The sequence below is a fragment of the Oncorhynchus gorbuscha genome, linkage group LG18 (assembly GCF_021184085.1).
Source record: "Oncorhynchus gorbuscha isolate QuinsamMale2020 ecotype Even-year linkage group LG18, OgorEven_v1.0, whole genome shotgun sequence".
Lineage (NCBI taxonomy): Eukaryota > Metazoa > Chordata > Actinopteri > Salmoniformes > Salmonidae > Oncorhynchus > Oncorhynchus gorbuscha.
The window spans coordinates 47,583,261-47,598,405 of NC_060190.1; the positions used below are offsets into that span (position 1 = coordinate 47,583,261).

The 15,145-nt window shown below is 43.2% G+C and overlaps 1 protein-coding gene across 3 annotated transcripts; it reads right to left on the minus strand.

Annotated features, from left to right (window-relative positions):
* Nucleotides 1–348: 348 nt before the first annotated feature.
* LOC124003397 (zinc finger protein Eos-like) lies at nucleotides 349–14,506 on the minus strand. Of its 3 annotated transcripts, none has more exons than XM_046311622.1 (8): nucleotides 14,242–14,506; nucleotides 6,537–6,588; nucleotides 4,820–4,927; nucleotides 4,370–4,636; nucleotides 4,025–4,192; nucleotides 3,729–3,878; nucleotides 3,514–3,645; nucleotides 349–3,321 (listed from the first exon to the last, which is right to left on the minus strand). In XM_046311622.1, exons 2-8 carry the CDS (start codon nucleotides 6,571–6,573, stop codon nucleotides 2,444–2,446), a joined length of 1,740 nt encoding a protein of 579 aa, XP_046167578.1. In that variant the 5' UTR covers nucleotides 6,574–6,588; nucleotides 14,242–14,506; the 3' UTR covers nucleotides 349–2,443. The 3 variants fall into 3 exon arrangements, with proteins under 3 accessions (XP_046167578.1, XP_046167579.1, XP_046167580.1); XM_046311623.1 differs by having other exon boundaries at nucleotides 4,820–4,924; nucleotides 14,242–14,504; XM_046311624.1 differs by lacking the exon at nucleotides 4,025–4,192.
* Between the last annotated feature and the right edge of the window lie 639 nt (nucleotides 14,507–15,145).

Below are 15,145 nucleotides of genomic sequence, written 5' to 3' on the forward strand. Positions count from 1 at the left end.
TATATAATTTCTCTACTTTGAACAGTAATTACATATCCGTTCATAAGGCATTACGTTTAGAACAGCATTACAGATGAAGTTTAATGCAACTGATTAAGTGCAACTATGCCCTGTAATTCAGTACAATTTCAGTGCTATGTAATTGTTTAAGAAGATTGTGTCTTTTCTGACATTGGGATGAGGCATTTTCTTGTATACAGTCCACTTCAAAGCACATTCCTTTTTTGTAAGATTAATTCAATATTAAATGAAGTGAAGATACAGGGCTGCCAAAACCAATTTAAAAACTTTCAAATTAACCACAGAAAAATTCAAACATCACCAAACCCATACTCCCGACAGAGGCAATTATCATTTGAGGTAAAGAGTTTCACATTTATAAAAAAAAAAAAAAAAAAAATCCCACAGCCACAGCAGATTTTCCTGTCTCTCATACTTAATCTGTGTCACGAGTAGGGCCAGGAGTTTTGCTTGACCATGGGAAACTCTGGGCCCTAATCAAGAACTATAAATCCTACAGGCTTCCAAGTTCATTCAACATGAAGACTAAGAGATTGGGTAAAAGAGTAGGTCCACAACTGCCCAAACTGTTTCTTTTCATTCATAAATTGTGTATTCATCACGTTCCCTTGGTCAAAGTTGCCTGAAAGGATCTGAATGCTTCCTGATTCCAAGGAAAATGTTTACCAACGTCAGTGCTCTCTATAAAAAACAACAATTACAAGTCTGATGAGAAAGAAAGAAAATCATTGAACAAAAACAAGCATTTCAAAGTCACTTCTGAAGAATCACCTTCTCAATCTTAACCACCGACAACTGTGGTCTCACACACACACACACACACACACACACACACACACACATTCATGCCTTAGCAGCAGGTGACAAACAATCTCATGCACGTGTACTTATTTCTAAACCTTTCACATATGAAAAGTTATTCTCTTTAACATGTCTTTGTCTCTTTCCTTTTGGGATGATGTTATAAATTGTATATCTACATTAGGCCACTTAAGAAATTAGTGACTGCAAATTAAAATGTGTGATTATAGTAGAGGGAAATTTTGGATTCAGCTTGGGCATTTAGCAGGGCCAGCTGGGATATTTCATGTAACGTCAATGATATCTTTATGGGTGGAAAAATGTATATTGGCAAGAATTGTCAGCAAGGTCAATGTCATGAAAGGCACAATACAATGAATATACAACAATTGTTTTAAGTCTCACTTAAATAAATAATATTGGTTTTGGTTTGTTTCATAGTAAGCAACACATTGGGATATCAGGGACCTTCTAAAATTGCCAACAATCTCCACCCTTTGTTGAAGTCAACTCCAAAATAGTGGCAGTGGCTCTCCTTTTGTGGAGATCAATTTAAAAAAAATATTTCTTTCTTTCAACACACTGCACAGAGAAATGTGCAGGCCATAAATAACCTCTATAAAATAGTTTAATATAATTATATCTCAGTGCAACAAAAGCAATCAAATTAAACAAAAACAAACATACCGTACCCCATTCCACCCCACAACATTCACACTGATAATAGCCTTCAACTCGCTCTCATTTAACTTACTAAACTTCCAAAAGAACCAACACACACAAACTGAAATTGGAAAGTGCACTCATTTGAGGCCAACCCCTCAAATCCTTCTTACTATTTGACTTGGGATCCTGGGCCTGGCCTGCACCGCAACTGTTATTAAAATACATGACCTACTATACATCAAATACACAATCTTACACAACACTGTCTGTCTGCCACACCACCAGGGACTAAGCATGTTAGGGAATGGAATAGATTTTTCAAAGTGCTTTTCAAATAGGGCTTTGTTAAACGGACAAATTCCGAGGAAGCCTAATGGCATCTAAAGACGACTACTGATGTCTGACTACAGCTTGCAAGCACAACGAAGTGCACATTGACAACTGTTTGTTTGTTTTCTTGCATTATAAATTTTTGATAAAATCTTGATTAAAGTGCAGTAGAGGAAAACAAAGTCCGATATAAATCACATTGTCTAGCTAGTAGCATCACTGTTTTGTGCGCCCGGTTTTTTACCCGGATAAGAGAGGAAAGGTAGACAGACCACACCAGAGAAAGGCACTTCTGAGGATAGAAAAGTGCATTTACTCTTCATCTTAGCATTTTCTGGCAAGAATTCATACATTTTGAAAAGTGTATTCAGAGTAGTGAGGATTCTCCCTTTTTTTTTTAGGTGACGCAATTGAGCCATTCTAGTGTGCCTATTTGAAGTTGAGGTTTATGTGATATCAGTATCAATGCTTGTGTACAAATCATTTACAAAAAGCAGTTATTTTTATTTATTTTTTACTACCCTTCCCCTTCTACCCCCTCTTGTGATGCAGTGCAGACCAAACCCAACCAGGCCCTTCTCTCAGAGTAAAAACAGCCCTAAGTAAGGGGGCCATCCAGCCAGCCTCAGCCTGGCAGGTGCTCTCCGCGGACAATGTGGGAGGAGAACTCATAGCGGTCCTGGCTGCGGTGGCCACAGATGTTGCACTCAAAGGGCTGGCGGAAGCCGTGGCAGCCCATGTGGATTGTGAACATAACGTGGTCCAGGAAGAGCACACGGCAGTGCTCACAGCGGAAAGAGCGCACTGTGTGCCCCTCTCCATCCACCACCCGAAACGCCTGCCTTGAGGTGGGGGAGCCTGGGGCCAGGGCAGGGGGAGGGGGGAAAGCAGGGTGGCCACCCTCCTCCCTGTCCCTCTCTCCATCCCCGTCTTTGGCATGGCTTGGGCTGTCCATGCCCCTGTGGTGCAGTAGGGGTGGAGGGGGAGGGTGGTGGTTGGAGTGGAGGTGTTGGACGTTGTGGTGATTGTGGTTGTTGTGGAGCGGCAGGGCAGGCGCTACACTGCTAAACACTTCATCCGGCATGCTCTCTGTGTCCGTGGAGTCCTGGCAACCGTTGCTAGGTGACGGGCCGTGGCTGCGTCCAGGGGGCAGGTCCTCGTGGCCCTCTGCAGCCTCCCTGCCTCCCACACCCGTGGACCCTAGGCCAGCCCCGGCCCCAGTGCAGTCTAGCCTCGGCCCCAGCGTAGCCATGGGGGTGTGAGCCGAACTGATGACCGGCCGGAGCTCCGACAGGCAAGAGGGGTGAGGGAGAGGCAAGCGTAGGGGTCGGAGGCCTTCAGATCCACCACCACTTCCAACTCCCTGTCCCCCCAGGTACCCTCCTCCTAGGCTAGCGTAGTGTGGCTGCTCCAGACCACCGTGGTGCATAACCCCGTCTTTGTCGAAGGCGGTTCTGAGCTCATAAGGCGTGTCGGCCAGACTGAGGCGCATGTGCTTTTGTCCTGCAGGGCAGATAGGCATGGAATCACACGGTACCACAACTCATAGGGAGGAACTAGTGATGTGCAGGTAGGTCTTCATTACTTTTAAACTGACACCTGATGTCATGAATGATCTTGTACCCTTTGTGTTACCTGTGTGTGAGTGGTGTCTTTGCTCACCTCCCCATAAACAAATTCCAAATAACTGCTTACCTACAAATTTCTGTGGTGTGGATCTCTTGCGTTTGGTGATGCTGTGGGCTAGCCGATCGATGAACGCCATCTTGTCTGAGGAAGGTTGCAGCAGGTTGTCAGGCATGAACTCCAGGTCCCTCAGCTCCTCTTCTATAAAAGATATGATCACACCATAGATAGAAGCAGTAACTTGCAGTGTGTGAGTATGTGTGTACGTGTTATTTCTCCACTACCTTGAGTGTGAGCGCTGGCTGGCTGCTGTGTCTCCAGGCTCTGCAGGTAGCTGTGGCAGCGTTCACGGTGCTCTTCCAGGGTGCTCTGCTGCTTGTAGCTGCGGCCACAGTAACTACACTTATAGGGCTTCCCCACTGTGGGAGACGATACTGGGGACAAAGTCAACATACCTTTAATACATACAGAACTCTAGGACTGCGTCTTTTGCTCAGGAACTGACATGCTCAACTCAGACCCTCTTTTCCTCACCCAAGTGTGTGTGTGTGTGTGTGTACAGTATGTATATCCCTCTCACCCGAGTGAGTGCGGAGGTGGCCTGTAAGAGCGTCCCGTCTGCGGCATGCGTAGCTGCAGAAGGGACATTTAAAAGGCTTCTCCCCCGAGTGCAGCTTAATGTGACGCAGCAGGTTCCCCTTCTGGGTGAAAGAGGCCCCACACTGATTACACTGGAATGGCCGCTCACCTGGAGGAGGCACATACCAGTTTACACCCCCGACTCCGTACAAACCAGTTTCGCTCCCAGTCACGTGCCCAAATTACAATGTCAACCTGGTTTCGGGGCAGATCTTTGCAACAAACTAACCTCATCTTTTTGTATAAAGGACTAATCAATCAATCACTCAATCAATTGATCAGTCACCTGTGTGGCTGCGTTTGTGCACCATGAGGACGTTGGGCCCGATGCAGATCATCCCACAGATGTCACACTTGAGTTTTCCGTTGGGCAGCCGGATGGCACCTCCTGGTGACATGGGCTCTGGACTGGCCAGCTCCCTGTAGCCCCCTCCTCCGGCCTCTCCTCCCTGCTCAGAACCCCCCTCCTCCACCCTGTCCCCTCTCTCATCCTCTGGCCCCGTGCCGCGGCCCGGCTCCTCATCACTGTACAGCTCCACTTTGATGGAGTTGGCTGGAGAGAGACAGGGTTTAGACCAGGAGAGGGACATATGATGTGAGCAGAAACACGGATGTGCTTGCTAAAGTAAAACAAAAACATCTGAGCCATAAAACCAACTACCATACTCTCCCTTGGGAATAATAAAGTTCAGTACTTGTACTACAATGACAAAGGAATTGACAAATTGGAACTTACCACTAAGAGAGCGGCTGGGAGAAGTGTGCTGGCTGTTGGGGGTGCTCACTGTGGGGCCTCCAAGGGCCCCTGAAAACTCCCTCTCCATCGAAGAGTCTCCACTGCCTGCTGTCCACACACACAAAATTATGTAGGCCTACTGACAGTTCATTCATCTCGATAATATCACAACCATAAGGTCAGTAAGTCCGCTAATAAACTCAGCAAAAAAAGAAACGTCCTCACTGTCAACTGCAGTTATTTTAAGCACACTTAACATGTGTAAATATTTGTATGAACATAAGATTCAACAACAGACAAACCGAACAAGTTCCACCAACATGTGACTAACAGAAATGGAATAATGTGTCCCTGAACAAAGGGGGGAATGGGGGGGGGAAAAGTAAGTGTCAATGCAGCTGGTGGCCACACCAGATACTAAGTACTGCAGTGCATCTCCTCCTCATGGACTGCACCAGATTTTCCAGTTCTTGCTGTGAGATGTCACTCCACTCTTCCACCAAGGCACCTGCAAGTTCCCAGACATTTCTGGGGGGGGGGGCCCTAGCCCTTACCCTCCGATCCAACAGGTCCCAGACGTGCTCAATGGGATTGAGATCTGGGCTTGTCGCTGGCCATGGCAGAACACTAACGTTCCTGTCTTGCAGGAAATCACGCACAGAACGAGCAGTATGGCTGGTTGCATTGTCATGCTGGAGGGTCATGTCAGGATGACCCTGCAGAAAGGGTACCACATGAGGGAGGAGGATGTCTTCCCTGTAACGCACAGCATTGAGATGCCTGCAATGACAACAAGCTCAGTGCGATGATACTGTGATACACCGCCCCCAGACCATGATGGACCCTCCACCTCGATCCCGCTCCAGTGTACAGGCCTCTGTAACGCTCATTCCTTCGACAATAAACTTGAATCCGACCATCACCCCTGGTGAGATAAAACCTTGACTCGTCAGAGAAGAGCACTTTTTGCCAGTCCTGTCTGGTCCAGCAACGGTGGGTTTGTGCCCATAGGCGACGTAGTTGCCGGTGATGTCTGGTGAGGACCTGTCTTTTACAACAGGTCTACAAGCCCTCAGTGCAGCCTCTCTCAGCCTATTGCGGACAGTCTGAGCACTGATGGAGGGATTGTGTGTTCCTGGTGTAACTCGGGCAGTTGTTGCCATCCTGTACCTCTCCCACAGGTGTGATGTTCGGATGTACCGATCCTGTGCAGGTGTTGTTACACTTGGTCTGCCACTACAAGGACGATCAGCTGTCCATCCCGTCTCCCTGTAGCGCAGTCTTAGGCGTCTCACAGTACAGACATTGCAATTTATTGCCGTGGCCACATCTGCAGTCCTCATGCCTCCTTGCAGCATGCCTAAGGCACGTTCACGCAGATGAGCAGGGACCCTGGGAATCTTTCTTTTGGGGTTTTTCCAGAGTCAGTAGAAAGGCCTCTTATTGTCCTAAGATTTCATAACTGTGACCTTAATTGCCAACAGTCTGTAAGCGGTTAGTGTCTTAACGACCGTTACACAGGTGCATGTTCATTAATTGTTTATGGTTCATTGAAAAAGCATGGGAAACCTTGTTTAACTCCTTTACAATGAAGATCTGTGAAGTTATTTGGATTTTTACAAATTATCTTCGTAAGACAGGGTCCTGAAAAAGCGACGTTTCTTTTTTTTGCTGAGTTTACAAAGGACTGTCCATGCCCTGCCCTCCATACACTTACCTGACATGTAGGGATGGCCATTGCAGTCGTCATCCATTCTAACACCAGTTAACTGACGGAAAAACAAACAGAGGAGAACCTCTAAAAATCACAGTTCTTCACTCTGTAAACATAACGACACAGTTCCAGGAAATGCATAGTAGCTTAAAATTCATGAAGTGCAACTGACCCTCATTGAGCGAAGTCCAGCAATTTCAGCAGACGGGTAGCCAAATTGAGTTAGAAAACCCATGATGCATCTGCAACTATCATTCTGAAGACTAAGATGCCTAGTTTATGGGGCACAGTGGCTTATTTAAAAATATATTTTACATTTTCACCCCAAATTCTCATTACCGAAATGCATCTAGATTAGGTCATTTTATCCAATTTTACTAGGTTTTTCTAACTTACTTGAATAAAACAGTTTGTCCATAAATCATAAAAATGGTGAACTAGTATCAGTTTACATGACTGTTTTTATGTAATAAATATATAGTTTGTGGACGTGTTTCTTATCACCGTATCACTTTTTGAAGTTGCTGTAAAAACTCCAATAACTGTATTTCATTTTTTTACCCCTTTTTCTCCCCAATTTCGTGGTATCCAATTGTTTTTTGGTAGCTGCAATCTTGTCTCATCGCTACAACTCCCGTACGGGCTCGGGAGAGATGAAGGTTGAAAGTTATGCATCCTCCGATACACAACCCAACCAAGCCGCACTGCTTCTTAACACAGTGCGCATGTGTCGGAGGAAACACTGTGCACCTGGCAACCTTGGTTAGCGCTCACTGCGCCCGGCCCGCTGGTGCGCGATGAGACAAGGATATCCCTACCGGCCAAACCCTCCCTAACCCGGGCGACGCTAGGCCAATTGTGCGTCGCCCCACGGACCTCCCAGTCGCTGCCGGTTACGACAGAGCCTGAGCACGAACCCAGAGTCTCTGGTGGCACAGCTGGCGCTGCAGTACAGCGCCCTTTACCACTGCGCCACCCGGGAGGCCCAAAACTCCAATGATGCATCGTGGATATCCTTAGATGAGCACAAGTTCATTTAATTTCTTAATTTATATGCCTTTAGAATGAGGATCTTATTCTCAAACGCCTTTACTACACATGACCTTCTCATTACCGAAATGGCTAAAAAAGCTCAAATTGGGAAAAACGTGGAGTTCCATTAATTACTTAAATGGAGGCATGAATGGGCTTCAGTGATGTGGTCTAGAGGCCGACCGATTAAAATTGGTATGGCCGATTAATTAGGGCCGATTTCAAGTTTTCATAACAATCAGAAATCTGTATTTTTGGGCGCCGATTTGCCGTTTTTTTAAATACCTTTATTTAACTAGGCAAGTCAGTTAGATATTTTATTGATGTTTTATATTAAGTTAAAATAAGTGTTCGTTCAGTATTGTTGTAATTGTCATTATTACATAAATGTAAAAAACAAAAACGGCCGATTAATTGGTATCGGCTTTTTTGGTCCTCCAATAAATCAGTATCGGTGTTGAAAAATCATAATCGGTCGACCTCTTATGTGGTCAATTATTTGCTGACTTATAAATGGCTGTCTCCTATTACTTGCAGGCTGAGCTAAGGGGCTCGCTCTCATTACCGAAACATTTTTAGTTCTGTTTTGATCAGGAGACCCTTCATTTCGGCATTGATAATAAGCTAATTCTAATGTACAGTCATTGGGTGCGCTAGTAACTTTAATTACTTACTAGGACCACTGCTTACACCCATTATAGATTTTTTTGTAAAACATTAGTTATTTGATTAAGTAGGAGTCGTCAAGAAATATGGGTGTATAAACCACATTTAATTTACATAAAGCCATGATCTGGAGTTTGTGTTTCAGCAAAGAGCAACCCCACCACTTAAAAAGGAGGATATCCACCATTTTGATGTGTACCTGTTTTAGCACATACAGTGCCTTGCAAAAGTATTCAACCCCCTTAGCATTTTTCCTATTTTGCTAAATTATAACCTGTCATTTGGATTTCATGTCATGGACATACACAAAATAGTCCAAATTGGTGAAGTGAAAAAAAAAAAAAACAGTTTCAAAAAATAAATAAAAGAAGAGTAAAGTGGTGCGTGATTATGTTTTTACCCCCTTTGCTATGTAGCCCCTAAATAAGACCTGGTGCGACCAATTACCTTAAAGTCAGATAATGAGTTAAATAAAGTCCACCTGTGTGCAATCTAAGTGTCACATGATCTCATATATGTATATATATTTAAATAAACTAGTTTTTCAAACACTCCACAAATTTCTTGTTAACAAAGTATAGTTTTGGCAAGTTGGTTAGGACATCTACTTTGCATGACACAAGTCATTTTTCCAACTATTGTTTACAGACAGATTTCACTGTATCACAATTCCAGTCGGTCAGAAATTTACATACACTAATAGGCTGACCACACCGACACAAGAGTTGCAAAATAAATGTAGGCATATATATTATTCAATTATTGTGCCAACGAGCGTCTGCGTTGTCAAGTGCTAAAATAGAAGTCGTTCCTATTTCTGACACAGATCGCGCTGCAAGTCCTGTCTCTCCCATCTCCTCATTGACTTATAGAAGCAGGTACCCACATGCCGTCTCATTGGTGGGTGATTGAAAGACTAACTGTTTTGCCGGTTGTCGTGGTAATACTATGAAAGTGTAGATGCCAATCACCATATAAGTTCAAAGATGAAAAAGCCTGGAAAGAGGAGAGATGACTAGAAACGATTTGGTTGACCGCTTTGTGTGTGGATTAATTGTCAAAGTAGAGGACCTTGTGCATTTCAGGTAAAATAACTCAATGTTTATATCCCAGGACAAATGAGCTAGCAACAGCTAGCTAAATAGGACAAAGTAGCTAGCAAGTGCAAGCTAACTAGCTAAATTGCCATACATGTTTAATGCTTTTCGACCTGTCTCCAAATTAATGTCATTGATTCAGAGTTTGTTTTGATATTTTAACCTGCTTGTCATGATCACGTTGGTGTAGGGGGACAAAATAAATGTATGCACAATGGCGCACGCGAGCCGGTTTGGGTTCCGTTTAACCTCTCTGGGACGGTAGCGTCCCACCTCAACAACAGCCAGTGAAAGTGCAGGGCGACAAATTCAAAACAACAAATCTCATAATTAAAATTCCTCAAGCATACAAGTATTTTACACCATTTTAAAGATAAAATTCTCGTTAATACAGCCACAGTGTGATTTCAAAAAGGCTTTACACCGAAAGCACCACAAACGATTGTTAGGTCACCACCAAGCCACAGAAAAACACAGCCATTTTTCCAGCCAAAGAGGAGTCACAAAAAGCACAAATAAAGATAAAATGAATCACTAACCTTTGATGATCATCAGATGACACTCATAGGACTTCATGTTACACAATACATGTATGTTTTGTTCGATAAAGTGCATATTTATATCAAAGAAAGTAATTGTACATTGGCGCGTTACTACGTTCAGTAGTTCCAAAACATGCTGTGATTTTGCAGAGAGCCATATTAATTTACAGAAATACTCATCATAAATGTTGATGAAAATACAAGTGTTATACATGGAATTAGAGATATACTTCTCCTTAATGCAACGCTCTAGGCGACCAGTTTTGATAGCCTTTAGCCGCACCCTCATACTACCCCTCCTTTGTTCTGCGGGTGATGTGGAGGTAAACCCAGACCCTGCATGTCCCCAGGCACCCTCATGTCAACATCAGAAGCCTCCTCCCTAAGTTTGTTTTACTCGCTGCTTTAGCACACTCTGCCAACCCTGATGTCCTTGCCGTGTCTGAATCCTGGCTTAGGAAGGACACCAAAAATTTGGAGATTTCCATACCAAACTATAACATTTTCTGCCAAGATTGACTGCAACTCCGCCCCCTTTGGCAGTTCTACTGCAGAGATGACCTGGAAAGTATGACATTACTTTGCTGGCTCATACCCAAACAGTTCGAACTACTAATTTTAAAAATTACTCTCCAGAAATAAGTCTCTCGCTTTTGCTGCCTGCTACCGACCCCCCTCAGCTCCCAGCTGTGCCCTGGACACCATTTGTGAATTGATCGCCCCCCATCTAGCTTCAGAGTTTGTTCTGTTAGGTGACCTAAACTGGGATATGCTTAACACCCCGGCAGTCCTACACTGGGATATGCTTAACACCCCGGCAGTCCTACAATCTAAGCTAGATGCCCTTAATCTCACACAAATCATCAAGGAACCCACCAGGTACAACCCTAAATCTGTAAACAAGGGCACGCGCATAGACGTTATCCTGACCAACTGGCCCTCCAAATACACCGCTGTCTTCAACCAGGATCTCAGCGATCACTGCCTCATTGCCTGTATCCGCTACGGGCCCGCAGTCAAACGACCACCCCTCATCACTGTCAAACGCTCCCTAAAACACTTCTGTGAGCAGGCCTTTAATCAACCTGGGCCAGGTATTCTGGAAGGATATTGACCTCATCCCGTCAGTTGAGGATGCCTTTCTTTAAAAGTGACTTGCTCAACAGCTTAGATAAGCATGCTCCGTTCAAAAAAAATGCAGAACTAAGAACAGATATAGCCCTTGGTTCACTCCAGACCTGACTGCCCTCGACCAGCACAAAAACATCCCGTGGCGGACTGCAATAACATTGAATAGTCCCCGCGATATTCAACTGTTCAGGGAAGTCAGGAACTAATACACGCAGTCAGTCAGAAAAGCAAAGTCCAGCTTTTTCAAGCAGAAATTTGCATCCTGTAGCTCAAACTCCAAAAAGTTCTGGGACACTGTAAAGTCCATGGAGAACAAGAGCACCTCCTCCCAGCTGCCCACTGTACTGAGGCTAGGTAACACAGTCACCACTGATAAATCCAAAGATAACACTGAAGGAGCTGCAAAGCTCCACTGCAGAGATTGGAGTATCTGTCCATAGGGCCACTTTAAGCTGCACACTCCACAGAGCTGGGCTTTATGGAAGAGTGGCCAGAAAAAAGCCATTGCTTAAAGAAAAAAAACAAGCAAACGCATTTGGTGTTCACCAAAAGGCATGTGGGAGACTCCCCAAACATATGGAAGAAGGTACTCTGGTCGGATGAGACTAAAATTTAGCTTTTTGGCCATCAAGGAAAATGCTATGTCCGGCGCAAACCCAACATCCCTCATCACTCCGAGAACACCATCCCAGTGAAGAATGGTGGTGGCAGTATCATCATGTTGTGGGGATGTTTTTCATCAGCAGGGACTGAGAAACTGGTCAGAATTGAAGGAATGATGGATGGCGCTAAATACAGGGAAATTCTTGAGGGAAACCGGTTTCAGTCTTCCAGATTTGAGACTGGTATGGAGGTTCACCTTCCAGCAGGAAAATGACCCTAAGCATACTGCTAAAGCAATACACGAGTGGTTTAAGAGGAAACATTTAAATGTATTGGAATAGCCTAGTCAAAGCCCAGACCTCAATCCAATTGAGAATCTGTGTGACCAGCAGAACCCATCCAACTTGAAGGAGCTGGAGCAGTTTTGCCTTGAAGAATGGGAGAAAACAAATCCCAGTTGCTAGATGTGCCAAGCTTAGAGACATACCCCAAGATACTTTCAGCTGTAATTGCTGCAAAAGGTGACTCTACAATGTATTGACTTTGGGGGGGGGGGGGGTGAATAGTTATGCACGCTCAAGTTCAGTTTTTTTGGTCTTATTTCCTGTTTGTTTCACAAGGAAAAATATTTTGAAAGTGGTAGGCATGATGTGTAAATCAGATGATACAAACTCCCCCAAAATCAATTTTAATTCCAAGTTGTAAGGCAACAAAATAGCAAAATTGGCAAGGGGGTGAATACTTTCGCAAGCCACCGTACCTATACTGTTTGATATCCCAAAACAGTATATCTAGATACTTTATAGGCATATCATGTTATGCCATTTGCCCACAGGATCCCATCTATAATACTTTAGAACCACACATATCCACATCCTAATACAGCCACATTATCTGTGAAGACCTGGGAGAATTTACTTTTTCAAAAGAAGTCACTTTTATGCTTAAGTTTACTTTTGAAAATACTGTAATTGCCCATAATTACAGTACTTATATTTATGCTAGTCAGTTGCATTAAGATCAGTGATTTTAGTATTATACAACTCATTTGAGATGATCAAACAACACAGTTTGATGTTTTGGGTTAATGAATCTCCAAGAGCCCAATGGCAAACTATCAATACCGAAACATTCTTATAATTACTGTTAATGCACCAATTTTGGGGAAATAATATGAAAAATAAAACATACTTTAATAATGTTGACTTAATCTGATATAAAACTAACATGTATACACAAGTAATGAAGAAAAAAATAAACATTCAGAAAAGGTTGCGGTAATGAGAAATTACAAATGAATTGTAATTTAATTTTAAATATACTTGTTTTCAATGTTGTTTAATTGAGGCCTTTGCATTAGTTGAGCAATGTAAAGAAATATTAGAAATGTATTTTCTTAATAGTTTAACTTACACTGTTGCAGTAAAATAATGAGCATTATTGCATTGGTAACGTTGGTTCTGGAGATTGTGATAAAATGCATAATATCTGATCAAAACATAATTATGAAAAATAAATACAGAACCTAATATTACTATTCCAAGATGATTTTTTGTCAAGTGAAAGGTTCGTGAGAATCACCAATGAAATGGAGTGAGAGGGGCAATGGCCTTTTATTTAACACTTTCCTACCAAGTCCTTCAAGACCATGGACGAAGCCTATACGGTCTGTGGCCACGGTAACAGAATGATGCTAACTAGCTAGCCATCTGACTAAAGTCAAAGACATAGCTCGCTAGCTAACACTTTCATCTGTGCTAACCAAAGATTATCTGTGTTAATGTAGTACAGGTTACAACCCCCACCAAAAGTGTGAGCCTATAACCAGCTAGCTACATTAGCTCTAGGGCAATTCCATGATAACAGAATGATGCTGAGAGTCAGATTTTACACTTTTCAGATGCAAAGTTTGGTAACAGAATGGGTTGTTTTAAATCACCCCCCCCCCCCCCAAATGACCATCTCCTTGGGGGGTTGTAACCTGCACTAACGTTACGTTGGCGCAGATCATCTTTGGTTAGCACAAATGAACGTGTTAGCTAGCTACAGTAGTTATACTTGACGTTAGTCGGATGGCTAGCTACTTTGTTAGCTAGCTTGTTTGCACATGCTAACTAAGCTCAGACACTAGCTAGCTAGCTAGGCATGCTAAAGTTAGCCACAAATACTGGTAACTAACCCTTCTTCCATCTTTGAGATAGCTGTCTGACCAGCCTGGCAACTGACAAGCTAACTATTAGCCAATTGCTTTTAAGTAGCGTTAGCTACCCAAGGAAGACCGTGACAGTTGGTTAACATCAACAAAATAGTAAGGAACATAAAATATTACTACTAACGATGCTTTTCTAAATCATATCGGTTGCAAACATTGTAGATGCAAGTGTTTAATCTCAATGCCACGTCTTGGTTAGCATGTCTGGCTGCTAGTTACATGAATAATGCCTGTTTCTTAAGCGGTTGCTATGGTACCCACCGCCCAGAAAAATGCGCTAGGCTAAACAGCTAACGTTAATCAGTTGGCTAGCATCTCTGGTTGATGGCATCGTCAGCTACCAACTTTACATTAAAAGTACTTAAACAAACTCCAACCTCTATAGAAACAGCAACTACACAAACATGTTTGCAAATCTTCCTTACCTGTCACGATAGGCCTCGATTCTGGGATTTTATGTTTCTGCTGCTCTGCTTGTTTTCTCTTGCGACGAGAGCATCTCCCGGCACTCTGGTCGTCACTAGTTACCACAGCCACAAAGTCGTTAACCCCGCCTATTTCTACAATTTATCTTATTAAAATATGATTTTAAACCTAACCTTAACTACATTGCAAACATTATGCCTAACCTTAAATTAAGACCAAAAAGCTCATTTGTGTTTTCATGAATTCTTACATATAAACATTTTGACTTTGTGGCTCTGCTATCTAGTGGAACCCTGGCACTCGGCAGCATTTACACGGCGTTCTAAACAATTTCCGGTCCGTCAAATACCGGGATAAAGACCCGCTCACAACTCCCATGGATTCTCATCAATATAATGTCGAGCTTGATTGCTCAGCTACCTTCATCTCTCTCAAATGACCCACTTGTTGCACATGAGGCTACATGTATTGTCACATACATAGTCCACCTTTTTCATTTAGATTAAAAGGTTTATCGCCAGGAAAAACGTTCTTTCTTGCACTAATTAGTTCCACCCTCTTGCCAATTTCATTTTCACCAGTATTTTTTCCCACAAAACTTTCTGTAGGGATAGGCTAGCCCTGTACTCGTCCAAGAGAGAATTTTATATAGGTTACAGCCCACTAGCAGTATAATTTATGTGTGGATGGTTGATGAATATTCAGTGGTTGGGAAGAAGTGTAGTAACAATTGTTTTATTTAGGCAAGTCAGTTAAGAACACATTCTTATTTACAATGACGGCCTACACCAGCCAAACTCAAACAACCCTGGGCCAATTGTGTGCTGCCCTATGAGATTCCCAATCACGGCCGGTTGTGATACAGCCTGGAATCAAACCAGGGTCTGTAGTGAAATTTATAGC